This window comes from Girardinichthys multiradiatus, chromosome 10 (assembly GCF_021462225.1).
Source record: "Girardinichthys multiradiatus isolate DD_20200921_A chromosome 10, DD_fGirMul_XY1, whole genome shotgun sequence".
Taxonomy (NCBI): domain Eukaryota; kingdom Metazoa; phylum Chordata; class Actinopteri; order Cyprinodontiformes; family Goodeidae; genus Girardinichthys; species Girardinichthys multiradiatus.
Window position 1 is genome coordinate 3107349 of NC_061803.1, and position 27649 is coordinate 3134997.

General features: G+C 40.5%; 1 protein-coding gene across 9 annotated transcripts in view; it reads right to left on the reverse strand.

Annotated features, from left to right (window-relative positions):
- si:ch73-103b11.2 (centromere-associated protein E) overlaps nt 1–27649 on the reverse strand; it is a 55634-nt gene that overhangs the window by 19512 nt on the left and 8473 nt on the right. For 5 of the 9 annotated variants that reach the window (XM_047377003.1, XM_047377009.1, XM_047377006.1 and 2 more), the window contains 6 exons: nt 8537–8688; nt 6525–6609; nt 3815–3868; nt 3012–3225; nt 1125–1683; nt 45–186 (listed from right to left, as the gene is read on the reverse strand). In XM_047377003.1, the coding sequence (XP_047232959.1) occupies nt 45–186; nt 1125–1683; nt 3012–3225; nt 3815–3868; nt 6525–6609; nt 8537–8688 (1206 nt within the window). The remainder of the gene's footprint in view (nt 1–44; nt 187–1124; nt 1684–3011; nt 3226–3814; nt 3869–6524; nt 6610–8536; nt 8689–27649) is intronic. The other 4 variants (XM_047377011.1, XM_047377004.1, XM_047377010.1 and 1 more) reach the window with 4 other exon arrangements.

The window sequence follows — 27649 nt, forward strand, 5'->3', positions numbered from 1 at the left end:
TTCAGCACCAATTAACTTCTGTATGCCTAACGAGAACAGCGTACATGTTTGCCATCCAGATAGCGTCTCTCGCTCCGGCCCTGTCTCTGCTGGCCCGTTGTGTTAGCTGAGGAACCACGGCCACTGCTTGTATCCATTCGCTCCACCGGTTGGTTCTCCTCAAACTGGCTAATGATTCGAGATCTTCTACAGAACACAAATTGTCCATATTCCTCAATATGCAGCCTTTGCTCATCAAACAAATGCAAATCAAGATACCGAAGTACATTCCAATGTAAACCACAAACCAGAATGATAAAAGCCTTCTTGAGTTAAAATCATGTCATACAATGGATACAAGCCTTAAACATTATTCTAGACTGAAAGTCCTTTTTACACTGAATAACGTGCCAGGAAAAAACATGCATCTAAATAAAGTAATACCAGTGGTGTTATATGATGAGAGAAAAACTTTGGATGAAAGCGGAAAACCTAAAGAACGGCTTCTTATAAATGTTGCAGAGGCGGCAGAAACGAAAACACTGTTAACATTACCTGAAGGCACTGCACTTGTAAAAGTAAATTAGTAATTCATTTTGGAGAGAGATTCAACTGATTGTCAGTGTAATCTTAGAGGATATGAGGCGAAACAGTGCATGTGTGTGCTCCCAGGTGGTGCAGAGATGAAATGAGAGAAAGCAGGAATCAGCAGTGACCAGCAGGGAACAGCTTGGGGACAGGGGTGGAGGGGCTGGTTGGGCATTAGCTCTGAGAAGCTCTGTTCAGAAGCCCTGGAAAAGATTGAAACAACAGAAACTAGGAAGACAGCAAGAGCAAAAAGGTAGAAAGAACCAGAAAATGAAGTAACAAGCATTTATCTCCCCTAAATTATTCATGTGAAACCACTAAGCTACGATAGGAAGCTGTAGCAAAAGAGGTAGAAGAAGCCACAGGGTGGTGCTAAATAACTAAAATGCTGAATGTTTCAAGCATGGCATGAACTACACAACCTATCATGCTATCTTAAGATCTTACAAATGCTCCAGTGTTTGATTAATAAATCTCCTGCCTGTTTCTGCAGCTAAAGTTATTTCAACCGTGATTTCTTCTATTTTAGGCACAACAAGAGATTGAACAATTCTCACCTGCGCTCCTCCCCAAACAGCCGCACCACCTCCTCCCTCCCAGGACTCCGTGTCCGCACCCTCAGCTCCTGCCGGTTTTTCTCTGAGCGGAAGGCTTCTTTGTAGCTCAGAATGCGAGCTCGAGGCACGTCAGACAGCGACGTGTACTCCCTGCCGGGCCGACCAACTCTGCTTCCACTGCTGCTGATGCTACGAGTGCTTCCTCCACCTCCATTACTACTACGCCCCTCCCAGGTGGGTGAAGCCCTGCTGCTGGGTTCAGAGTCCAGCGAGCTCTGGGAGGAGCTGATGGTGGAGTAACTCGGGGAAATAAGAGCTTTTGGAGAGGGGAGAGGGTCTTGGGAGGGTTGATGAGGGGAAATTTGGGATTGAGATTCAGAGCTGTACCTGGAACTGGGAGCTCCTAAAGAGGAGGATGAAGCTGAGGATGAGAGGGGCAGATGCTGGGGTGGCTGGGTATGATGTATAGACTGCGGAGAAGGTTCCGACTTTGTCTTCTCCAGAGAAAAGTAGCCACTTTCCACTCGTACTTTCCGGCCTGTGCTCACAGTGCTGCCATCTGAAATATAGTCATAGGTGTCAAACATCCTGTCTGTATGAGGCAATAAATACAGTGGCTAATTTTTATTTACATTTTGTCACATCAGGACCACAAACTTTAACGTTTTTATTTTTATTTTCATGTGACCAATCAACACAGGGAAAGAAAACAACCAGCACTGTGAAGACCAAGGAACACAGCAGACAGGTCAGGGAGGAAGTTGTGGAGAAGTCTAAAGCAGACTGAGGTTCTTCAACAATATCCCAAGTTTAAACATCACAGCTCACTAATCAAGCCTTCGTCCTACTTACCAACACATGGCCGTCCAGCTAAACTAACAAACCAGTAAGCAGAGCATTCTTCAGAGAAGCCGCCAAGAGGCCCCATGTAACTCTGGAGGAGCTGCAGAGATTCAAAGCTCAGACAGGAGAACCTTTTGACAGTCTATTAGTCATGCAAATTTTGCCACAAGCCGTGCAGAGAACACCGCAGACATGTGGAAGAAGGTGCTCTGGTCAGATGAGACTAAAATAGAAATCCTTGGCATACATGCAAAGAAACCTTGCACTGTTACACCCTAAATACAAAATCCCTATTGTGAAAAATGGTTTTGGTGGCATTATGCTGTGGGTGTTATTTTCTTTAGCAGTGACGGGGAAGCTGGTCAGAGTTGATTGGAAAATGAATAGAGCTAAATAAATGTATTTTTAGACCAAGCAAAATACTTTCCAGCATGATAACAACCCTAAATATTCAACAGAGGTTCCATGGACTGGTTTACATTAAAGTATATGCATGTGTCGGAATGGCCCAGTCAAAGTTCACACCTAAATCTAACTGAAAATCAGTAGCAAAACTATATAATTGAGGCTGACAGACAGTGTCCAGCCGAGCTAAGCGAGCCTGAACCATTCGGCAGAAAACTGGGCAAAAGAGAGACATAACCCAACAGACTTGCTGCTGTTGCTGAAGTAAAAGGTGGTTCCATCCATCCATCCATCCATCCATCCAAAGGTGGTGCATTCTATCAATGGATGGATGGATGAGTTTACTTCCACTTTATAGTTGTGTTGGTTTGTCACAATAAATCCCAATAAAAACATGAAAGTTTGTGATCGTAACATTACAAAATCTGGAATAGTTCAACAGGTGTGAAAACCTTTGCATTGAACTATGTAACATTACACTTCCTTTGCATACTGGTAGTACTCATGCTCAAAAACCCCAAACCCAAACCAGATTTTTATGAGTATCTGTGACAAAACACTTAATTTAATGAAATTATTGAAGAATGAGACCCATGGAGAACACAAGTTGTTGCATATTTTTCTGGCCTCCTTCCTCACCATCTCGAGTGGTGACACTGGAGTCTGGCTGGCTCTGGTCCAGTTGGCTGAGACAGGAAGCGCTGTGGCTGCAGGGGATGGTGGCCCTGCTCCAGCGGCTCTGCTCCTGCCACAAGGTGGCGCGGCTCATTGGGACCTGCTCAGCGTTGGCGATACATGGTATGCTGCCTCCACTGCTGCTGCTGGTCACAGTTACCTTGGCAGGCCCTGGCTCCTGGGTGATAGGGTGAGTCAAAGACATATTAGGAGGTAAGGTCACAGATAGGATACAAAAGGAGGGGAAAATATACAGTCCTTGTGAAGCTGAAGCATGCACGTGGTTTCACTAATTCTGAGTTTTGTTTTTTCAAGTGTGTGTTGAATTAAAACTTAAAAAGCAAAAACAAGACGAGGACAGAAAGTGGAAGTGATGAAAAGAGAAACACATCAACAGTTGACAAAGAACAAAGAGCTCATTCATGGTGGAGGCACCTGTGATTTCAGGGAAATAATACATGAAGATATAATAAAACAGCGTTTTTAGGCTTCCCTCTAGTGATCAGCAGGTGCATTAAATTACTGCGATAAGAAAAAGCTGCATTTCTGAAGCAAATCAACTTCGTTAGCCGTCCAACTCCAATCACTATAAACATGCATTTGTGCTAAAATGACTGAGTTGGTATCAGAACCAGAAGCAAAGAACATTCCTTCTGCCCCCCCACTTCACCTTGTAATCATATTATTTCCAGAAGACATTTAGATTTATCAAAGCTGCTGATTTTAAAGGTCGGGCAGAGTAAACGGGTCGGCCGGGCCAAACTCACTGAGTGTCCGTTCATGTCTTCAGTGGAAAAACACTTGATCTGAGTTACTCCGTCCTGCCAATCAAAGAAGCCTTTCATGTTAGTGCTAACACAGAAATATAATAATAAATGATTTATTTCATATGCCGGTTCCTCAAGGTTCTGGATTTATTCTTGAAAGGTGCAGAGAAACTTTAAGAAAGGTTGTTTTTAACCACGGAAAAGGAAACGTATCTTTCTTCGACCCCCTGAGGATGACATGTCGCTGCTCTGAAGTGGAAAAGCGGTGCTGACACGGTGAGGTGTGGGAAATGTAAACCTCAACACAAAGATAAATATCCATCAGCGACAATCTGTCATGTTATCACAGGAAGAGTCAACAGCCAATCTGACAATGATAGAAACCGACAACAGACCGGTAGTGAAACTCTGATCATGCTAACGCATTATTTACCCTGGTTATAGAGCTCAGCCTCAACCAATGGAAAGCTCTTTCAGTGGAGCTTATTTTACAGTCTGAAAAAAGAAATTTAAACCTTCTTGACAACATCAGTCGAGTTCATGTAAAAGTTTAGCTAGAGATGAAAAGTCTGAGTGCAAATATTTAAGCTCACAAACAGCATGAATGTTTTAGCTTACTATAATACTACAAGAGCCACATGTTAATACAGCAAGTGACACATTGTACTAAAACCCTGCTTTTATCGGCTGGGGAAAAATGCTACTAAAAACAAGTTGGATTTTACAATCACCTGCTTCATAAACCCTCTGTTCATAAATCTTCTGTCTGCTTTGGATGAGAGTTTTACCTCTGTTTCGTTTCTGACATGCTGAATAAAGACAGGTTTCTCTAATGTGTTTACCTTTGACAGAAAGGGCCTGGAGAGGAACAAAAAGTGTGAGAAATTCCAGGGCATAAAACTGAAGCAAGACGGAGAGGACAGGGACACAGCAGGGTTGCCCCAGTCCAGTCCTGGAGAGCTGCTTTCCTGCACATCAAATCGTCTCTTCTCCAGCACAGCTGGACCAAGTAAATGTTTCGTCGCCAGGCCTCTGCAGAGCTGAATGACTAAATGCCGATTCTGGTGTGCTGGGGCAGGGATGAATCCCTGGTCGGCAGCAACAAAGTCAGGAGGTAAACCCCCAAAAACATGCCAGCACACAGGACAATATAATTTATGTCGAAGATGCATCGTGTTCCCAGGAGAACCAGGCAGGCACATGTTATTGACAAAAAAATGCCACCAATGACCTCGATTCTTCAGGTGATTCTGCAAAAAAATGCATCAAAACAACTTGGACTGAAATAGTAAAAAACGGAAAGATGGGAAACTTGTTTTAAAATATGGATGAAAAGTACTCAAAAAGCAGGAAAAACATGACATTAAAAAGTTTTTCAAATAGTTGACATTAAAGTCTGACCCTATTTTTCACCCACCATACAGCATATGTTGAAATTAGAATTTGTTCATCAGTAAATTAATTGGGTTTTTAATAAGCCAAGAAGTATGAAATGGATAAAAACATAAGGAAAGTCCAACAATAGGTAAGATAATGAAACAGGCAGAAGACAGAGCTTTGCTCATCTACACAGGAAAGGTTTGTGTTGGATTAAAAAACATGAAGGATGGGGGTCAAATGGGAGACAGTCGAGGTCGGCACTGTGTCACCCCTGTTCCTCCATAAATGAGCCTGTTTGTGTGAGCAGAACAAGGTCACAGACTCATTCAGGGCGCCATCATTAAAGGAACCAGACAACGAACTTCAGAGGATTTTCTCTGCTCTAACCACGACTTTGGCCTGGCCTCAGAAAGGGGGGAAGGAAAAACTTTTTCTCTGAGTGGGTGGTCTGCATTATATTCCTGTATCATATGCCTATATTTAACAGAGAGAGCATTTTATGTAATGGAATCTTATGAAGCACTGTGTATTCCTTACAAGGGGAAAATCCAGCTGCAGCACATGTGAACCTTCCCTGAAACCGGAGTTGGATTTTGTTCCTCATGTCTGAATAAAGAATATCTATCAGAGTAGAAGAAGAAGATACAGTGCATGCCAAGGTTTGATACTGTCGACACCTTTGGGGTGAGGGGTCACAGCGTCCAGAACAGTGCTAACTTTGGTACTACACACTGTAGAGGAGCAAGGTGGAGTTCAGACAGCAAGATCAGGTGATTAAGAACATTCAGTAGCTCACCAACTCCCCATTTATACTGGCTTTAATGCATTTAGAAAAAAGCAGCAGGGATAGGACGACTGAGGACCCAGAGCTCTGAACAAAACATGATCCAAAGACACATCCGAAGTGATTCCTGAGCAGCTGTTTGCATGTTTCCACTAGTATTTTTACAACTTATCTTTAGTGATGAGCTCCGAGTCCAAGCCAAAAACCATAATCATTAGCTCCCTCAACAGATTCTCTATCACATCATGCTGGCATGTTACACATATTTCATCAAGACATCACAAAATAATGTCAAAGTCTCCAAAAGATACATATTCCAAGAATTATTGTAATAATTTAGAATAATGCCTTAAAAAAGAAGCTCTACAATAGGATTTCCTGCACCTGTAAACACATGAAAGCACAGCGATGTTCCCAACAACCACAGGGTTTAAATTTGAGGATTATGTAACAAAAATAAGACCTTTATCTGAACTCTACAGCTCTGCGGGTCTACCTTTGGGAATAAACGCAGGTCTTCAGAGAACATGCGAGTCAGTACGATACCTGCTGAGTGGGAGGATCCACTTTGCGCTTTTTCTTCTGGTTCTGCTTGTTGGTCCTGGGATAGACAGTCAGAGCCTCCTGCCACCTACAGAGAACAACAAAGTTCTGGTATCAGAACCTTACATACCGCCTACCTACCATGTGATGTATTTAGATGCCTAGAAAAAAACAAAGCTGTTTCATCTTTCTGAATAACTACAGCATTAATGATTGTATTGAAAATAGAAATAAAACACCTTATTGAGCAGGAAAGTAAGAATTTAGAAAACTGTTCAAAACATACGGATAAAAAAACACAGAAGGCATATTTCATAGTATTGAGCTCGTAGCTCCAAATGTTTACCAGCTGATTTCAAGCTTTTATAGCAGTTTTTAAACAAGACAGAAGGAAAGTGTCTGCCCTGGATCTAAACAACAAACATGGTGGATAAAGCATCTGTTTCACCGTGAAATGAGCTCCGTTCTAACAACACATGATGAGCATCTGAAGAGATCACACCGACAGCTTGTTTTAAACTGCTGATCGCTCTCTCTGAAGTTAGCGAGTTCGTTTGTCTGCTAGATTTTCTCCTGAAGATGTGTTTCTGGAACCATTTAGACCCACCTTTGGCTGATTTACACTCCAATACTCGGACCTAATGTGCAGCCGACCAAATCAATTTGACTTTATCCCGTTATAGTCACATTTATTTACGTAGATAAAATCATTATGTATGTAAATCTAATTTAAACCAAACTCATAAACCAAACATACAGGTATTAAATAGATATTTGTTTGGTAAAGCTTCCCTGTCCTTCATTTTTCTGTAGCGTTGTATTTAAAACTGAAATTTATTTCCAGTCTCATCATATTCAATATTCTGAATACTCAGGCTGTATTTGCTAATTTTTGACAGATTAACTGATTAAAGCGCCATCAACGAGTTATGTTGCGTATCAACAACATAAGTCGTTGGAAAGAGGTTTTTTAGCTTTGCTTATTAATTGTGCAGTGCATGATTCATAGCTAATAGAAACTGTAAATACCACAACACTGTCAGGTAATCCAGCAAAATGATCATTTATTGTTTCTATTTTTTAATTTTGGCATTGATGTTTTATAAAAGGGACATTTTAGCATGATGCTCAAATGGGTTTAATTAGATTCAGGTGAACGATGAGCCTGAATAGCATGAATCACTAAATAAGCCTCCCACATTCAAGATTTCACAGCCATGCTTATAAAGCAATAACAACAAAACAGTCATTAGAATGAGGGGCTAAAATTATTTGGGTAAATCCTAATCTTTAAGAAAGAAGTCTGATTAAATTGAACAGCATCATACTATTACTTCAACCTAATTAAGTGTTTTTTTTTTTAAATAAAAACAGACCTATTAATGAGAAGCTGTTTCTCTGATCATCAGTCCTCCACACATATGATTTACATCAAATACTTAAAGGCTTTATTTTGCTTAAAATGTTTCCACTATTAGTTACAGATGATCCAGCAAGGAAGGGCACCGTTGTGTGAAAGCCCTGAAACAACACATGGAAGCCAGATGATAGGAGAGCAGGAGCTGTTCAGTGATGGAGCAGGTAACACGATGAGGAGTGCGTGTTGTGAGTCACACTTCTCCCAAAATAGCCACTCGATGTACGCTATGCCACAGAGAAAGCAGCTCAGAAATATGAAGCAGTATGTGAAGCAGAGGAAGACGGAAGAGGAGAGGGAACCCTGAAGATCAACATTGGTGCGCAGAGATCTCCGTCCTGAAGTCTGACGGTTCAGCACAGGGAGATGGGGCTCGCAGGAGGAGGTGGGGGGTCTAGAATGTGCACTGTCACTGCAGAGTGAACTCTCCAACAAGCACATCCTGAAGCAGACAGCAGGGGGCAGTGCAGCTTCAGCTGCAACATAGTTGGCAACCATGTTTCTCTCTGAACTTTGAACAATCCTGTCACATTACAGACATAACAGCAAAATAATAACAGTCTACGACTGTTGCTATGGTAGCCGATTATCGTCTTACCCGTTGATGATTTCTTTGCACTCGGCCCGTATGAAGTGTTCTTTTTCAGGGGTGATTATACACAGGGAGCTCTTCTGACCCGTCCTGGACTCACCGTCGATGACGTCCAGGCACTGGTTCATGTTGATGGTCCCCTGGGGTAGAGTGCTGGGCTGCAGGATCAGAACAGAGACATGGAGGGAAAGTGTTAAGTGAGGAGGGGAACAGACGGGTCCACAAGCCCCTCCGCATGGTATGTCTGTTCACCAAATCCCAGCCAAGCTTGGCACGCCATGCTATGATGTAACAGTCTGTACACAAGCGAATGCTCCTTCTGGGGCTTGCTTTGATATGTTGCAATGCTCAAAGTGAACGGATTACATAAACCACTTTTTAACGTGCAGCTTTTTGAGAGAGCTTGATTTCAACTGAGGTAAAATAAACACAAATTGATCATTTTCAGGATAGTTTCCACTCATCCCAAACCAATAGTGCACCAAATCTGTCGTTTTAGTATAAATGTTTTTAATTAATTCTTTTTAGTTTATTTGCCTGGCGTCAATTTACAAAAACCTTACAAGCAACAGAGATCTCATTTGATTAAGAAAACTACCTCCATTATGAATCTATAAATTAGTTTATATTAGATAACAGGATATCTAGCATGTACAACTGGTCCTACAGAAACCATTCTCTACTCATTGATAAGAAGGAAGATCCCATTTTCAATATGCACCAAGTTAAAAAAGGGTAAATAAAACAAGTTCAACGCTACAGGAGGTCTCATGTGAGCAGCACTGAAACCACACAGATGGGTTTCAGTACAGAGGGATTGGTTAGCCAGACCCATTCTGTCTCTATGATTCAGCCTTCAGACCTGAACTCAGGGTAGGAGAGTCTCTGCAATCCTTTCCCAGTTTGCTAGTAAAGGATGCTGGGAGAAAGTCATAGTTCAGTAGTGATCCTCCTTGTTTAAACTGCAGCCAGTGCAGTGTATGGCCAATTAAATTTGAGCACATGTGAACACGGATAGCTTTGCTTTGCCGTGGCGATGCTCATATTACACTGTAGTTGTAGCATATATGGATACATGACCTAGATCTTTGGATAGCATTAAGGAAGTGTGACAAAGGCTCAAGTAAATGTAGTTGTAGAAGTTTATTACATTCAGATCAAATGTGCACCTTTTAGTTTCTGAGAAAAATACATTTTTACTCATGTTGGCTTGCACACTACCAGATCCCTCCTACCATTTATGAGTTATAAATTCTAACCGATAAACAGATTATTTAAGACTGATCACGAACTGACTGAACCTTTTAGAAAATAGCTGTTTACTAAATTAGATTTGAATTACTGCTGTAGGGAACACGTTGTGCAACGCTGCAGATGATTAAAGATGGAAAAGAGTTACAGAAAACCTTCACATCTTGATCCATTTCAGACATCCATCATTTTCTTCATCTGATCATTTTCGTTGAGGTTAACTTTTGTTTAATCTGCACAATAATAATAATTTTTAAAAGGACTCTTTGTTTGGCACTGAAAACCTTCTGGGATGATTCATCTGTGATTTCTTCCATGGAAGTCCAGCTTCTTGCATGCTGCTAAAGCACATTTTCCTCTCACAACATACTGTTCTGCTGATGTCCAACATCCTTATCCTCCCATCATATACTGGATTTATTTGACTTTCACACTTAATCCCTTCCTCAATTTTCTAAAGGAAATGCATAAAATCAACAAAATAAATTTTTACAATCCGAAATTTCAATTATATTTCAAAATCCTTTCTAATTATGGATATGAAAACCTTACAATTTAAACTCAAAGCTTAAACTTTAAGCTAACAGGCACGTGCATTATAAAAGTAACAAAAACTGTATAAGTGACATTACCCAGAATGCTAAAGGTCACAAAGTGATGGAAGCACAAATGAGGAGAAGAAAGAAGAAAATAGGCAAAGATCACAACTTATATCGCCATGGCAACATTTACCAGATATATTTTCCATCGTATGATTCCTATGGTTTAAACTCCTCACGTTGAGACACCAGAAAAGGAGTTTTTTCAACTTTTATGCAGAACGGAGTAACACGACGCCCCCATTCCCCAACTTGTTGCTGTGCACTGCCAGCCAGCTGGCTGAAAGAAGGCTACTAACATTTTTCAGTGGTTTGGATAGTCAAATTCAGCAGTTTGGAAACTAAGGGACCACCGCTCATCACCTTAACAATACAGCAAACAACATTTGTGTTAAGCCACTCACTTCAGGCAGGATAACAGAGCAGATTACCCAGCTAATTTATAAGATATTAGCTCGTTACATAACAAGTGATTTTCTATAAAAAGTAAAAGAGCAAAATGGCATAACATCATGCACACCATTTAGCCGGTTTGATCTATATTTTGCTCAAGTATATAAATAATCAGGAATATTTTGTTTAATTATCTGTGAAGTTTTATTCAAGGCTGTAGCAACAGTGAGAATCTGTGACTGTTACTCCATTTGACCTCTAAATGACCCGTCGAAGCCTTGTGAGAAGCCTGGATAATCCTATGTTGACTGGAGGATTTATGTTTGAACAATGAAGTAAATGGGGCCTGTGTAACAAAGTGTACTGGGGATGGGCAGCAGTTTGAACGGGTTTAAGGTTCTGTGTTGACAGTAATAAACCTGGAGACACAAAATTACTCAGAAATACCAAAGGAGCTTTAAGCTTTTAATACCACATTATAAATTAGAGCCCTGGGCAAAGAGTCATTAATTATGAGACCCGGGTAGAAAGAAAATGAAAAGGTTTTTTGGGGACCGTGTAAATTTAATTGTGCTGCGTAACCATAGCCCGTCACCAACACAGCAACTTAAGCCAGTGGATGGGCTCTGATGTGGGCAGAAGTCAGTGGTTTGTGTTGATCATACCCTGGGGTGGGGGGGAAAGGCCCAGCTTGAATTGCTGCTGTTGGGTGTCACTTTCATTTACATCTACTTTACAACTGTCAATACTGTAAAAGACAGTAGACAAGATTTCTCTACAAGGTCTACAAAACTAACCATGACAGCAGGTAGGTTTGATTTAGCCAAGTCCTAGGAGAGTCAGGCCACTGCAAAGCTGCTTCTGACATGAAGATGAAAGGTCAAGGCAACAGAGCTTCGCATGATGATAAACAAATTCAGCGCTGGATAAACTGGAGAAGGCCTTGACCCAATTCACACTGGGCATGAACCAGTGTCTGCTTGAAATGAAAGTTGGGACATTAACATTCAAAGAAGGCATTAACTGGGAGAAGTCCCAGTTAATGCCAAGGTGGTGGCCATGAATAACAGCAGCGCTGAATAACAGAAAAGGTGTGTGTGTGTGTGTGTGTAGACTGTAACTTTGGACTGCCCAGCCATCTGTCTGGGTAAACAAATCTAGAGTACACAGGAGCACATGTTGGCTTGTCCTTGAGCCGGAGTCAAAAGGATGAAGAGCAGAACATTTAAAAATCTGAGTCTTAAGACATTTATTCCAGCAACTTAAACTTCATGTTTTATATTATCTACACTGGATTCTCCAGCGTCCATCAAATAGATCAAACGCTGATAATACCTTTGATTTAAAATAAGTTTTCAAAGAGCTGCACCTCTGACTGGGATTTGAGGCGGAGAAGGGGGAGAGCAGCAGAGGGAATCACTCTCACCATGGACCATCTACCATGGCTCTAGCACCCAGACCCAGGCCCTTTGAATCCACATCTCTGTCACCAACCCTGGACCCTATCCGTTCTCCACAGGCCTTCGCTCTCCACAATGGTTCCTTTGTTGATCGGCACCAGTTCACACAATGTGGGATTGTCAGCCGCCACAGGCCCACAGAGCCACTCCTCCTGTTAACCCTCAACAAGGAAATATCCAACAGACAAGAGGCCCAAACAAACATCTCTTTGTGATCAGATGATGGAAATTATGAAGCCAGAATAAACTCAGTCTGGCCTCTGAAGATGTTCAGAGAACTGTGTGATACATGGTTTCAACAGGAGTCACTGAACAGACTCCTGAAGATCATCACAAGCAAACAGTGGTTCTACTAAATGTGCCATCTGCATCCACATCTCATCTTTTAGCTATACATTTTTTCACAGAAATGATAAAAACAGATGGCAAGGTGGGGTAGATGTTAGCACTGTTGCCTTGTGGGAAGAAGATCTCGGGTCTGAAACCCCCCTGGGCTCTCTCATGGTGTTTATCTGCAGAAACCAGTGCATGCATAGGTTCTCTGGGTACTCCTGCCTTCTCCCACAGTCCACAAAACATGACTGTTAGGTTGATTGGTTACTCTACATTGTTCAGGTATAAGTGTGTGTGCGTGGCCGTTTGTCCTGTGTTTCCTGCCTCTTGGTGCTGCAAAAATAAGCTGGTATGGATGGAAGGATGATACAAATATAACTCTTTAAATTGAAGATCTTTTTATGCACCTGATACAGCAGAGTTTTGTTTTACCAACTGTAAAAGGATTTACAATGGTTTTAAATGAAAGATTTCTGGATGTTATGTCATATTAGGTAGGTGTCCTAGTCAAAGCATTTTCAATCTGATATACGGGTTAGTGAGGAAACTTGTAAGGAATGTGAATCTTTCTAAGAGGCAAGAAAGCGCTTTGTTCTGTGTGGTTGGTTTTTACAACAGAAATGGGTCATTTCTTTCCCCATAGTTGTGGGACTGGAAACTAGAAACAAGGAGGCAACTCCAGTATCATCCTCAATCAAACCATTGGAAAACTCTGAAGAAAGGAGAAAATGCCATCAGGCAAAAAACGGTTACAGAGGGGGGGTTTTGGATTCACCACTCCGGATGATCACCTCGTAGCTGTGGTGGAAAATATAAACTCCACCACCCAAGCTGTGTTATATGGGTTTACTGCCTCCTACCAGGTATTTTATTGGATGTAACCAACATTGGTTTTTCCACAGACAGCGTTCTGGTTTTTGACTAAGTCACCGCTAAGCCTCAATGCACATTGAACTTTCATATGATGTAAAGCAGCTCTGTGGACTTCATACTGCAAATCCTGACAGGCAGACCAGGAGGTAATATAGTGATAGATGGGATGGGACATGCATGACTTCAGCTGGCTTTGTGGGCGCAGTATCACTGACACAGAGGCGAACTGTGGCAAAAACACTGGCACTGGTTTTCTATTTCAAGGATTAACGTTGGCAGCTGCTTTCCTATAGGAAAAATGCAAGTATCAGACTGAGCTTTGACAGCAGAACATACAGCAGCCTGCGAAATGTTTCACAACCACCAATTTATTTGGATTTCAGGTGATGGACCCAAGTAGGTCAGAATTGTAAAAGGTAAGGATAAAATAAAAGGGTTTACTGAACCTCTTTGTGCTGCAGTTATAGCTGCAGGATCTTTAGGGTATATTTTAGCCTATTCTTTGCAAAATAGCTCAGGCTCAGTCAGTACAGTAGAAAGAGAACATGTATGGACATCAATTTCAAGGTCCTGCTAGAGCTTCTCTATTAAATGTAGGACTGGACTTTGACTGGGCCATTCTGACCATTCTATTTAAGTGTAGTTCTGGGTGCATGTTTAGGGCAGTTGTTCGGCTGGAAGGTGAACCCCCACTCCAGTCTCAGGTTTTTTGCAGCATCGAATAAGATTTTCTCCTGGACTGGCGTGCACATAAACAGCTCTATCCTTCTTCTCAGCTCCTGTACCAGCAGAAGAAAGCATCCCCACAGCATGGTGCTGCCACCACCATGTTTCCCTGTGGGAATGGAGTGTTTTCCTTTACAATAATTCTCTACCTTGTATTGGTGAATCACTTATATTTCTAATAAATTACAGATTTGTGGTTGTAAACTGACAAAATGTGAAAAAGTACAATACTTTTGCAAGGATACATAATTAAACCAAATTCACTGGTACAAAGATTCTGTTTTAGTTGCAAACTGCTTGGTTTAGTCAAAGCTTTCTCTTGAGCATACAGTCCAGATGAAATGAATCATCCCAACAGTTTTTATTTGGGAACAACTGCCTGTTTAGAAGATAGTAATTAGTGAGCTGTTTGCATGAATATTTTTGTTCCCTTGGCTTCTTTTATTCATTCACAACTTAACAAAACATTTCCCTCATGACATAGTGGCAGAAGTATTTGCTTATTCTGGCAGATACCCGATAGTGTCCTTTCAGTGCTGGTTGAGCGTCAGTGTAAGCCAAAAACATTTAAAGGCTCGACAAAGTTTCATAGCAAAACTGTACTTAAATATACTTAGGAGTATCAAGTTCACATTTTACTGTGTGATCTAGCCACACAACACAGATCAGTGTTCTATGTAATTCATTTAGTTTGGGTATATGTGAATCAGCAACACCTGTTTTATTGGTTGAGTTAAAGCAGCAGGAGCCACAATGTCTGTTAACCTGCATGGTGACAAATAAAAACGCCATGACTTCACACCTTACACAGCTCCTCTTTAAACTTGTACAAACAAGGTTCAGCAGTAAAGTTTCCAAGTTTCTGACTCTACATCCAGAGCATTAAAAACAATGGAGCCAAAAAACAAAAACTGATTAGCTGGCATGGTTCTACTCTGAGTCATGAACATTGCCTAGAACCCGGTCTCTTCGGGGTCCATCCTCTGCTCACTACCAATAACAGTAATTATGCAATAAATCTTTCCATGGCAACTATGGATAACAAAGGGAAACATATTTTTTATACGGATGAGCATGCCAACAAACAGCTGCAGGAAAACATGCTCACGTGCCAGATGGATAAAGTCACCTTTGCTCTGGCAAAGTTTACAGTGAATAAAACAGATGAGGGTTTACAAAGCAGTCGGAACAGGAACTAGTGCCTTCAACATTAAGATGCTTTAAGAAAACACCAGGATACTGGAGCTGACATCACTGCTAGAGGGCCAATGTCCTCCAGGCATTTTAATGAAACACCTCACCATGTTGGCATTCATTCAGGGTTTAGGCGTCAGAATTACTAATTAAGTGGCTAACTGCAACAGTACCGTCAACATTTAAAAGGATAACTAGAACCAGAATCAAAAAGCCACACACAAATGTACCAGCTATTTCAGAGAGGGTTGTGGGTGGTGTCGGTGCTTCTCTCCTGCAGTGTTGAGAGAATGTGGGTGGTTTACTGCTGTGTTAGGAGGCCAGGAGCCAGCGAATGCAGAGGAGGAGGAAGAGGAGGGCAAGTCGGATGATAAAGGCACTCTTTGCTGCTTAGCCAGCAGAACTCCTTTTAAAACAGATTTTCTGCTGTGTGGTACCACCACAGGGTAGAATGATTAAATGAGAGCACTTGTGTATGTGGACTGTGTCTAGTTTAGCGATTGTGCTAATGTAATATCAGTAATTATCCTGAGTGAATAACAATATAGCGAGGCAGACGGGGTGTGAGAAATCTGTCAGTCCCTGTCTAGGTAGTGACAGGGTAGAAGGGCCTGCTGCAGAAACAGGTGCTGCAGTCGAGTTGTGTCATGTCGTCTCTGCTGTTTAGACTGGCATCGTCTGAGAACAGCTACTTTCCCACAGCGGTTACTTTTTACCCTCCTTCCCTCGTATGGGATCTCAAACATTCACCAAATTTCGCTCATTTCCTTTCTGTTAAATGCCAACATGATCAGATTCTGTCCAAATAGTGAGTCCAAATTACATGTAATCCTTCCTTTCCTCCTGAATGAAGGAATCCTCTGTTAAGTTTATTTGCTCTGCTCATCCAGTGCATGCATACCGAGAGTAGCGTATTCTGTACAGTGGAAAAATAACATGCATCCCTAAAGAGGATACATAAAATTAAACATGTTTTATTTTCATGCATCTTCAGGACAAAAGCAGTCCACAAAGTACCAAGATCAGAGTTTCTGTGGTGACTTAAGGAACTTGGGCTGACTTGAGTCCCCCATCATAGTTTTTTAGGATCAGGACGTTTTCAGCACATATTTCAACAAACCAAACACTTGCTCAGAAGGCATCTATACAGATAATGCCCACCATTTCCACCCAGTCAAAAAAGTCACAATTAATATCGCTTGAAGTCCACTTTTATTCAGGTTTTAACCACAAACTTTAAAGTGCATAGTTGGCAAGTAGAAAATGCATTAGTGTCAAACTTTTCTATAACTATTGCATAGCTGCCTTGCATTTTAATGAAGCACAAAGATACAGTAAGTTTCCTCAGGTGAATAACTCTCCAGCTCTGGCTTATAACACATTTAATACAGCAGCACATCAAACTGGATCTCCAGCCAAGCCGAACTCCCCCAGATGTTTGTGGCATTTGTCATGCAGTATACATGGCTCTCACATGCCATGTATACCACAGATGTGCACCACTGCGCCAGCTTTTACACAACTGCTACTTAAATACGGTGGCATTGACTTCATAATGACATTTTATTTCATGCAACACACTCCTAAAGATTATCTGGCCACTGAGAATTGAATTTCCATTCCCAGATAGATCCCTAAATATGACCGAAAATAAAACGAGACTGTGGTAGTCAGCCAAAATGACACAGTTGAAAACAAAATTCCACACCCTTGATTCAAACACATATGCACTATTCAAACCAGGAATTAATTAACAGGGACACAGAAACTTCAAAAATATGGTGAGGCTTGATGCTCTAGAAAATCCATTTTATTTTCTCAGCTTTAGACTCGTGCATCATGTGTTTTTAAAGACACCGACATAAATGTAGGAAACAGCATGAAAGCATTTCTATATCCATCTTGCCATCAACTGTTAGCTTCGCTGTCCCTGCTGAACAAAGCTTCCCCGCAGCATAATGCTGCCACCTCCCTGCTTGACATTGAAGATTGCATTTTAAAAGTGATGTTCAGTGTTATTTTTCCTTCACACATAGTTCAAGCTCAGAGTTCAAACCTCTTTTTAACTTTCCATTTCTCTTACAATAACTGAGGTTTAAACAGAGTACAGCAAAGGGTCTTTAAGGGATTTCTTCACAGGATTAATGCCATCAGAAAATGTTTGCACAATGGCAAATAGTCCAAGTTTACTGTAATTACTCCTCAAAGGCAGAAAGAAAAGCCTGGGATCAGTTAGCTATATCTGTATTAGGCTCAGTCAATACTTTTTGTTTCTTCCCCAGTAATTTGCCGGTTTAATGGCAAAATTATTCAACTAAGAGCTAATCCCATTTCTTAGAGTCCCTCTTTTGCCCCTTATTCAAAGTGGGTTGGGGTTGAAATATATTCTTACAAAAGTGATGCCCCTATAAGACATAAATGATAGTGAATGAATTTAGGAGAACTAGCAAGACTTTCTTTATCTGGGACAATGGTAGATAAGCGTTTGAAAGCAAAAAAGTGCAGGTTCAGCCAGATCTACCACTCTACCCTCCAACTATATAAGAACTTGGAACAAAATAAAGTAAAAGATGTAGTGGTAGGGTTCACATTTAGGGGCTAGTTGTAACATGTGAAATAGCAGACATTTTCCAAGAGCGCTACATTAAGACTGTTGCTTACATCAACTTACTGCAAACACAGACTATAAAAAAACACAACATCCTTTTTGTGAAGTCTGATAACCGCTTGGCCAGAGGCTATATAAGAAGATTAAAGCCTGTTTGACTTGTATTTAAATTTTAAACGGACATCTGATTAAGATGGGTTTGGTTATCTTTTGGGTTTTGGGGCACAGCTCCAAGACAGCAGCACCACAGTTCTGATGTAAAGCAGTTTTTAGCTAAAACTTCAAGCAAGCCTGGCCTGAAGCTCTCCACAGTTTGCATTAGTCAGATAAGGGTGTTGCAGCTTCTGTACAAAGAGGTGCCATAAAAATGAACAGCTGGAAACTGAGTAAGAAACTGAAAATGTGTTTCAGTTTTATCACATGGTGTCAGCAGAGTAATCACTAACTGCATAATCAACTAAACACACGTGGATTAGCAGTGAGATCATTTGTGGATGCCACTCAGGTCAAACCGCTACACTTTTAGACCAAGAAGCTTACAATAAATCCTCATCTTCAAAGTTATTTTCTAGTCCTGTACAGCAAACTGGTTTTAAGGTGAAAACCAAATATTTACAATGGGTGGTCTCACTTTATGTTAAAGGAGTGCCTCATTCTGCAGAACGTTTGTTGATTTTAAAACTCAATAACTAAACAAACAGACCTTTTCCCTTAAGAATGTCTGTTTCATTTATTTTCATACAGCCACACATTGCAAAGATTACATTAGTAAATGAAAACTAGGCCAGCTATATGGAAGTGAATATAACTATGATTTAAAAATTTCTTGCAAAAATTAGCAAATGCTCTAAAAAGCTGTTGTGAAGAACACATTTCTCTGCATCCACCTGCTGGGCCAGAGGTCTCAGAGTCAGAGACACTATCTCAACTCTGAAGCTCAGTGGCTACAGAACATAATTGATAACAAACACCATGATTAAACACTGTTCAGAGAGATGCTTCTTCAGCTCTGCTGCAACCAGGACCAGAAGAAGGCAGCCAATCTTACTAACACAATTATAAATCTGTTTCTAGGTCTTTATGACTAAAGGACCTTCAGCTCATGTATGGAAAGAACAGGTATGGAGCTTTCTCTCTTTGCCTTTGGACACCTTCCTTCACTTTGTACAGTACAATCTCAGCTGTGCGCTACTTAATCTTCCTGGCAGAAATCAGGTCCAAAGATAGTGAATTTCATCTGGATAATCCTGGACATAGCAGTCTGGATAATCACCCTGCAATGAGAGTGGACACATCTAGCTCATTCAAAGAGGTGTTCTCCTCTAAAGTGGCCAGGACTTTATTGCAGCCTCTTATGCAACTCAGATGCACAGTTTGCAATATTTTTGACAGCTACTAGTAAACCTTATAGGTTTATCTCCTTTTAGCTAGCCAAATTGAGAGTTATCCATATCTGGACACCTAACCTTCCTAGTTTTTCCAGATTTCCTTAGTGTTTTACAACAGATATTCTGCTGAGAAAGATTTTAAAATGAAACAATCAAGCAGGGCAGGCATGCATCTGAAATCTGGTTATTCTTTAGATCAGTTTGAGATTTGTGAAACAGAAAAATCATTTTAATTTTGACCACTTCAGAATTAGACCAGATTAAAACTTGGACTAGATTATGGTACACTGATTAAATTCTCATTTGTAAAATCTTCTTCTTATTCCTGTTAACCCAATATTGTATCTTGTCTCATGAGTTTGATGTACTGTTTCACATTACATAAATAAGTCAAAGTAATTAATCCTCTAAGTCAAATCTCACGGTATTTCTGCATAAACTCCTGTACTGGTCTGTCACCAGTTTTCTGATGTGTTAATGTAAACTGTCTCCAGATCTACCTTGCATACTTGCACCTAAAATCGATCTTAACTGGACAGCCCTAGACCTTAGCAGGTGATGGGACTGGCAGGTCAGCAGGCAGTTCTAAAAGGTCAAAGGTTACCACATGCATTGCAGAAACAAATGCAATTGCAGCTGTGGCCACTGCAATGTATGATGAGGTCACATCAGGTTTGATTATAAACTTGGTCTTTGTCCAACTAGAGTATCTCACTGTGATGTAAGCATTAAGGTGTGGCTTCAGTCAAGAGTTTAACATCTTCTAAGGAGGTCAGTAGGAAACCTCAACAACTTCTGATTCACTCTAATTATAAATGAAATAGACTTGATGGTCTGCTACAACACTGTTTTCTTAGTGCCTCTGAGCAGGCTCTCTCCTCTCCCTAATACTTTAAATGAAACCTTTAGCCAACGTTCTGACCCGGTGTTTGGAACAAGCTCAGCAAGCGGTCCGCCAGGCCCAGTTTGGCTTTATAGACAAGGGAAGGTTTGGGAAAAAGAAGTTACACAACAGTGTTGGTTGCTCTCTCCAACACAAACGATTTATTGGCCGGACAGAACTGGAATGGAAAGCCGAGATAAAAGGGCCGGGGCAGGATAAGAGTGAATCAGGGCTATTTTATTCTTATTATTATTACTACTATTAAGTCTTTATTCAGCCAAGAGTTGAGATACAGGCCTTCTTAGAATGAAAGATTGAATACCTGTTGGGAATTAAAATCCATCCATCAAATCAAGCATATTCACCATCACCTGTTGTACAACAGCAGCAGATGAACTTAGATCTCTGTGTTTCAAGGATCTGTCCAATGCAGTAGTAGATGTTTAAGTTTAGTCTGACGTTAAAAAAAAAAGACAGATTGTAATCAGTAAAAGTTCTTACTTTTTACTCTTAGATAGTTTGTGGAGCACAACGTATTTAGATAAGACATTTTCTGAGATTTTGGTGTGACTCAGGCTAAGCTTTCCACTGTTTACTTTAGCAACCACCTCTAGGGAACTTTTCTGCTCATCCATTCAAGCAGAGAGACAACTCCACTATTTTTGTATTAAAGTGTGGTTAAGAACACAGATGTTTGTTGTGTATAATTTGAATTTAACAAAAGCCAATATTCTAAGACCCATTAAGCCCATTGGCTTCAGAAAAAACAACAAATATCTGTCTGCATTTTATCAACAGGATAAAAGTTTTGACAAAGAAACTTTTTTTTGTATAAAACTGAAAGAAACCAAATTAAACCATATATTTGGGCCATATAGAAAACAGAGTTTCACAGCTAGACTGACATCCTGGGTTTGATGCTTAGAGGACTGGCCTGGTTCTGAGCCACACAGGTACAGTACAGATTGACTAAAATAACAAACATATTCAAACAGTGAATCGGAGATAAGAAACCTTATCTCCACCACATCCGGGATCGTGTGGTCACTAAAACAGAAGCAAAAACTGAAAAGCACAGATAAGATGGATTTAGAAACGGGTCAGAACTCAAAAGCTGACCCAGGCTGTGTAAAAACATAATACAGACAGCCTGTTTTCGTAGGGAGCCTTAACAGTGCAGATCCTCATGTAATGGCAAACGTGTGTCCAAATCACTGCTCAGTTGGAATGTGGACCCGGTGGGTCAGGAGGTGGAAAGCACTGACTCTGGATAACAATGAGTGAGAGGTAGCGGATGAGTATCTCTAAACTATGACATATAACAGAAACCACCCACTTTAAAGCCAGTGTTTAGCAGATTAGTGGATATGTGGAAAGTTTATACAGAGACATGTTCTCTACACCTTCTGTTGCTAAGTCAGCTTCTTTGTTGATCCTCCTTGAGCCGACAGGCCAGCGACTGAAACCCCTTTCAGATCATAGCTCTGTGATAAACAAGGAGCTGCAAACACTCATTTACTAGAAACTTTAATTACATCATGGCATACAACCCTGGAGCTGACTAAAGCTATTATTGTATGAAAGCTATGTTATTGATGCTGAAAATACACACAAAAAAATCTACATAATGATAATTAATCTGGAAAATTTAGGACAATGTATGCCGTTATTTTTTTTTCTTTATTTAACCAGGCAAACAGGTCTTTTTTTTTATGATTTACAGATCCTTTTTCTACAGAAATCCCATTACTTTGCTTGTTTTATTAAAATATTGTGTATTGAGTTTGTTTAGCAAGTAAAATAAAACAAATTAAATAAAATGTTTTAGCATCTTTAATGAAAAAAGAAAAATAATCAAAGTTTTATGGATGGTTAAAACGTGGCAGCTGCTTAAAATCTTGCCTTTTTTCTCTTGTCCATCTTTCTGTGAGGGTGTAACTGCACAACAACACAATAATCAACATTCATACCTTATTTAGTTTTGGAGGAATCTATTGTTTGGTCCCATGTTATCTAGAATGTGAATAAAACTTCTGCAATATGTTAATTTATGTTGTCAGTATAATGGTGCTTTAAAGAAATATATTTATAAATTTCTACACTTCTTTAGGTCTCTAGTTGTTTAATAAAAATATACAATTTGGGTTTTAAACAGTCAGATTTAAGTAGTTGTATATAAGTTGACAAAGATTGGGCCAGTGACCCAGTGTGACCCAGATTGTGAGATGACATCAGAGAATAGGGATCTGTGTGGTAGTTTTCCTAACCAACGCCTGGCTTCTAGAGATCACTGCTGGTCAGTGACAAGCAGGACCTAGTTACCGTAGCTATTCAGGAGGGCTGCACATTAAAGTAGTCACTTTATTAATACAACAAGCACTACATTATTACATTTTAGTCTCCAGAATTTATCCTCAAAGTTCTTTGTCTAAGTTGTAATAAATTACATTCCAGCTCAGTTTAAACCATGGGAGTTTTTTTAACCAATGCAGGAATCAGGTTGTGGATAATCAACTTTGCATGTGGCTAATTCAATTATCTGCCAAATAACCTCACTGGCTAATAATTTTCAAGCCCAAGAGAGATGCCTGTATTTGGTGTAAATCCAATAAAGTTTCCAGAAAATAGTGCCATTCCCACTGTGAAGCACAGAGCTGGAAGTGTCATGGTTTGGGGTTGTTTAACAGTAGAGCTGGGTCAAAGCCCAGATCTTTATCCTACCAAGATGGGAAAGCATGACTTGAAACAAGCTGTTAATGCAAATACGAATGTCTAATGGGGGCTAGGGTGTACTGACATTTTTCCTCAGCTAGGAAAGACTTTTGTTGATATCTTTTGTTAACTGAGAGTGATAATTACACAATTAAGATTAAACATCAAAATGTAAACAGACAAAATATGTATTTTTTAATAAAGAATAGAATAATAAATAGGGATAGTCATTATTTTGTATGGCTGTATGCAACTTTAGATTTATCACAGCTTGCCCTCAATACTAGATGGAAGCAGGAAAGTATTACTAATTTTATTCAGTTAAGGGTGAAAAGTTTCTTCTGCTTATCGACTGTCCAGAAGCCCTACAGACAATAATACGTGAACAACTGGGTGCCGACTCATCCGCACTAAAACCTCCTCATTTTTAAACATCACAAGAGGAAAGCTCTACAAAGCTGACTAAACATGAGATCTACATTTTATATTTCTTTAGGACAGGGAGAGGGAGTATTTACACACGTCAAAGGGTCTTACCAGTCACAGGGCAAACACAGGCTGAGGTTGTATATGCTCATGTCAGGGAGATTCAGGAGAAAGGCAGCAGGATTGTGTGTCTCAAGTGAAAGGAATGCACAAATGTGTGGGAACCTGAAGGAAGTTTGTCAGAACGCTCTGTGTTGTTGGACAATGCTATGGAGAAGAAGTTCACTATTTAAATCCCAGTAAACACAGGAAATGAATTGAGCCAAGATGAAATGAGAATGAGACTACCACAGCTGATATGTCATGACAACATCATGTTCTCTATGAAACAGAAAGCTATGTGGCTCTGACACAGACCATCAAGTGCAGTCAATAGTCTGAAGGCGAATACGATTGAAGAGTCCCTGAATGAGCCTTTTGTTGTTGTGCAACTCAATAGGCAGCATTATTTTATTTGGAAGGTATACTTCTTTTCAGCCTGAGCTAAATTACATTCACTGACCAGATTGAATACACAAAATGGAGAGTCTGTTTGCACAAACAGTCCCTGTAAATAAAAGGAGGAATAAAATATAGTCAACATGAAAGTGATACAGAGTGAGACCAACGCTCCACAAGGAAGAAAACATAAATAACATAACATGGATTGTAACTATGAGATAAAATGGGTCAGAGCTGAGTACTGTGTAGGTACAGGTCCTTCTCAAAATATTAGCATATTGTGATAAAGTTCATTATTTTCCATAATGTCATGATGAAAATTTAACATTCATATATTTTAGATTCATTGCACACTAACTGAAATATTTCAGGTCTTTTATTGTCTTAATACGGATGATTTTGGCATACAGCTCATGAAAACCCAAAATTCCTATCTCACAAAATTAGCATATTTCATCCGACCAATAAAAGAAAAGTGTTTTTAATACAAAAAACGTCAACCTTCAAATAATCATGTACAGTTATGCACTCAATACTTGGTCGGGAATCCTTTTGCAGAAATGACTGCTTCAATGCGGCGTGGCATGGAGGCAATCAGCCTGTGGCACTGCTGAGGTCTTATGGAGGCCCAGGATGCTTCGATAGCGGCCTTTAGCTCATCCAGAGTGTTGGGTCTTGAGTCTCTCAACGTTCTCTTCACAATATCCCACAGATTCTCTATGGGGTTCAGGTCAGGAGAGTTGGCAGGCCAATTGAGCACAGTGATACCATGGTCAGTAAACCATTTACCAGTGGTTTTGGCACTGTGAGCAGGTGCCAGGTCGTGCTGAAAAATGAAATCTTCATCTCCATAAAGCTTTTCAGCAGATGGAAGCATGAAGTGCTCCAAAATCTCCTGATAGCTAGCTGCATTGACCCTGCCCTTGATAAAACACAGTGGACCAACACCAGCAGCTGACACGGCACCCCAGACCATCACTGACTGTGGGTACTTGACACTGGACTTCTGGCATTTTGGCATTTCCTTCTCCCCAGTCTTCCTCCAGACTCTGGCACCTTGATTTCCGAATGACCTGCAGAATTTGCTTTCATCCGAAAAAAGTACTTTGGACCACTGAGCAACAGTCCAGTGCTGCTTCTCTGTAGCCCAGGTCAGGCGCTTCTGCTGCTGTTTCTGGTTCAAAAGTGGCTTGACCTGGGGAATGCGGCACCTGTAGCCCATTTCCTGCACACGCCTGTTCACGGTGGCTCTGGATGTTTCTACTCCAGACTCAGTCCACTGCTTCCGCAGGTCCCCCAAGGTCTGGAATCGGCCCTTCTCCACAATCTTCCTCAGGGTCTGGTCACCTCTTCTCGTTGTGCAGCGTTTTCTGCCACACTTTTTCCTTCCCACAGACTTCCCACTGAGGTGCCTTGATACAGCACTCTGGGAACAGCCTATTCGTTCAGAAATTTCTTTCTGTGTCTTACCCTCTTGCTTGAGGGTGTCAATAGTGGCCTTCTGGACAGCAGTCAGGTCGGCAGTCTTACCCATGATTGGGGTTTTGAGTGATGAACCAGGCTGGGAGTTTTAAAGGCCTCAGGAATCTTTTGCAGGTGTTTAGAGTTAACTCGTTGATTCAGATGATTAGGTTCATAGCTCGTTTAGAGACCCTTTTAATGATATGCTAATTTTGTGAGATAGGAATTTTGGGTTTTCATGAGCTGTATGCCAAAATCATCCGTATTAAGACAATAAAAGACCTGAAATATTTCAGTTAGTGTGCAATGAATCTAAAATATATGAATGTTAAATTTTCATCATGACATTATGGAAAATAATGAACTTTATCACAATATGCTAATATTTTGAAAAGGACCTGTATTTACTTCAACAGGGACAATAAAGCTGCTTAGAGTTGATGAAGCTAAATATGGGGCAATACTAGAAGTAGATTTGTTAGAGGCAGTAAAGACTAGGGTGGAGAACAACGACCCTAAACATACAACCAAAGCTACGAGTGGATTAGATCAAAGTAGATTCATGGGTCTGAGTGGCCCAGTCAAAGCCTGGACCTGGATGGACAAAAAAGCTGGTCTCTACATGATCCAGACCTGACTTACAACTATGATTACAGTGACACGTGGTTCTACATCGACTCAGAGGGGCTAAATACAAGTACATGCCACACTTTTCAGATTGTGTTTTATGTGTAAATATTTAATGGGGTATGAATAGTTTTGCAGGAATTTGTAAGACTGAGGTTAAGAAGTAGCACTGCCCAATACAAGGCAAATATGTAGTTGTGATAGTACTACTAAATACTGCAAAGACTTTATTAATATTTCCCTTCAACATGATGTCTTTACTATTCTTTGTTAGCTTTAGCATCTCTGCCAAAACAAATATCCATGCATGTGGGCAACGAGGGCCGAAAAACGTCCATCTAACAGGACAAATGTTACTGGTGTGCAGAATTTACAAGCATGGCACCTGAAATATATATTACCAAATATTACATCCAAGCAGTCCTTCGCAGCACTGCTGGTACTGACATTGAGATGATAAATGCAATCGGATATACTGTGCAGCTCTATCAAGAAGCTAATGTTGCTGTTTTGCAGAAACACATTAATGTGTGTTTATGAAACAAGTTCCTCTCCCACAGATATATCTTCTCTCCATGAGGGCTAATGATGTGTTTTATATTATGTTTTATATTTATACTATATTTTATATTTGTCATGAGGCAGACACCCTGTCTACTTTTAAGACAAGGCTTAAAACTTTCCTTTTTGATAAAGCTTATAGTTAAGAGTGGCTTAGGTTATCCTGAACTATCTGTGTAGTTATGCTGTTATAGGCTTAGGATGCTGGAGGACATAATGAGCACTTTCACTCTTCGCTACATTCTCATACCACTCTCCAATTCTGCGTTATTTGCTGTTATTTCAGCTTTTAACTCTATGTTCTCTCTTTCTAGAAGCTACACCTGGCCTGGATCGCAGTTTAGCTGTGACACCTTCCTGGAGGGGGGCATGGTCCAAGCTTCTGCTGCCAACAACTTAATGCTCACCCTCTACCGATGATCCACTAGGCCCTGTCTTTCAGTGTTTAACCCTGTCTCTCTCCTAGACATGGCTACTGACTGAGCTTCTACTGTGACTAACTCTATGTTCTCTCTTTCAGACTCTAACCTTGAAAACTGGTTCAGAGTTTATCTGCTTAGCCGTCTTTCTCTCCTAGATGAAGTCAAGTCAAGTCTATTTATATAGCAACAAGGCACTCAAAGCGTTGTACATGGGTAAAAACATTACAATGATACAGAAAATCCAACACAGAAAAACAAATCAAATGACACTAATAATCCTTGGGAGTTTAATGGTAAGAGCTGGTTCTAATCCAATATTTCTAATAGAGGTAATTAGCTCATTAAGTCCTCTTTGGTAAGGACTACTAAAAGCCTCTAAAGGAGCTATAACCATTGATGTTTCACTTTTCTTTCCTATAGAAAGTACTCCTGGATCAGTGCTTCTTTGTTCTCTTTGTGTCTCTGCTCTGTTCTCTCAAACCTCCAGTCGGTTGTGGCAGATGGCCGCTCACACTGAGCCTGGTTCTGGTTCTGCTGGAGGTTTCTTCCTGTTAAAAGGGAGTTTTTCCTCTCCACTGTCGCTACATGCATGCTCAGTATGAGGGATTGCTGCAAAGTCAACACCAGTGACTGTCCACTGTCTCTACATGATCATCCAGGAGGAGTGAATGCTGCAAGTCACTGACTGGATGCAATCTGCT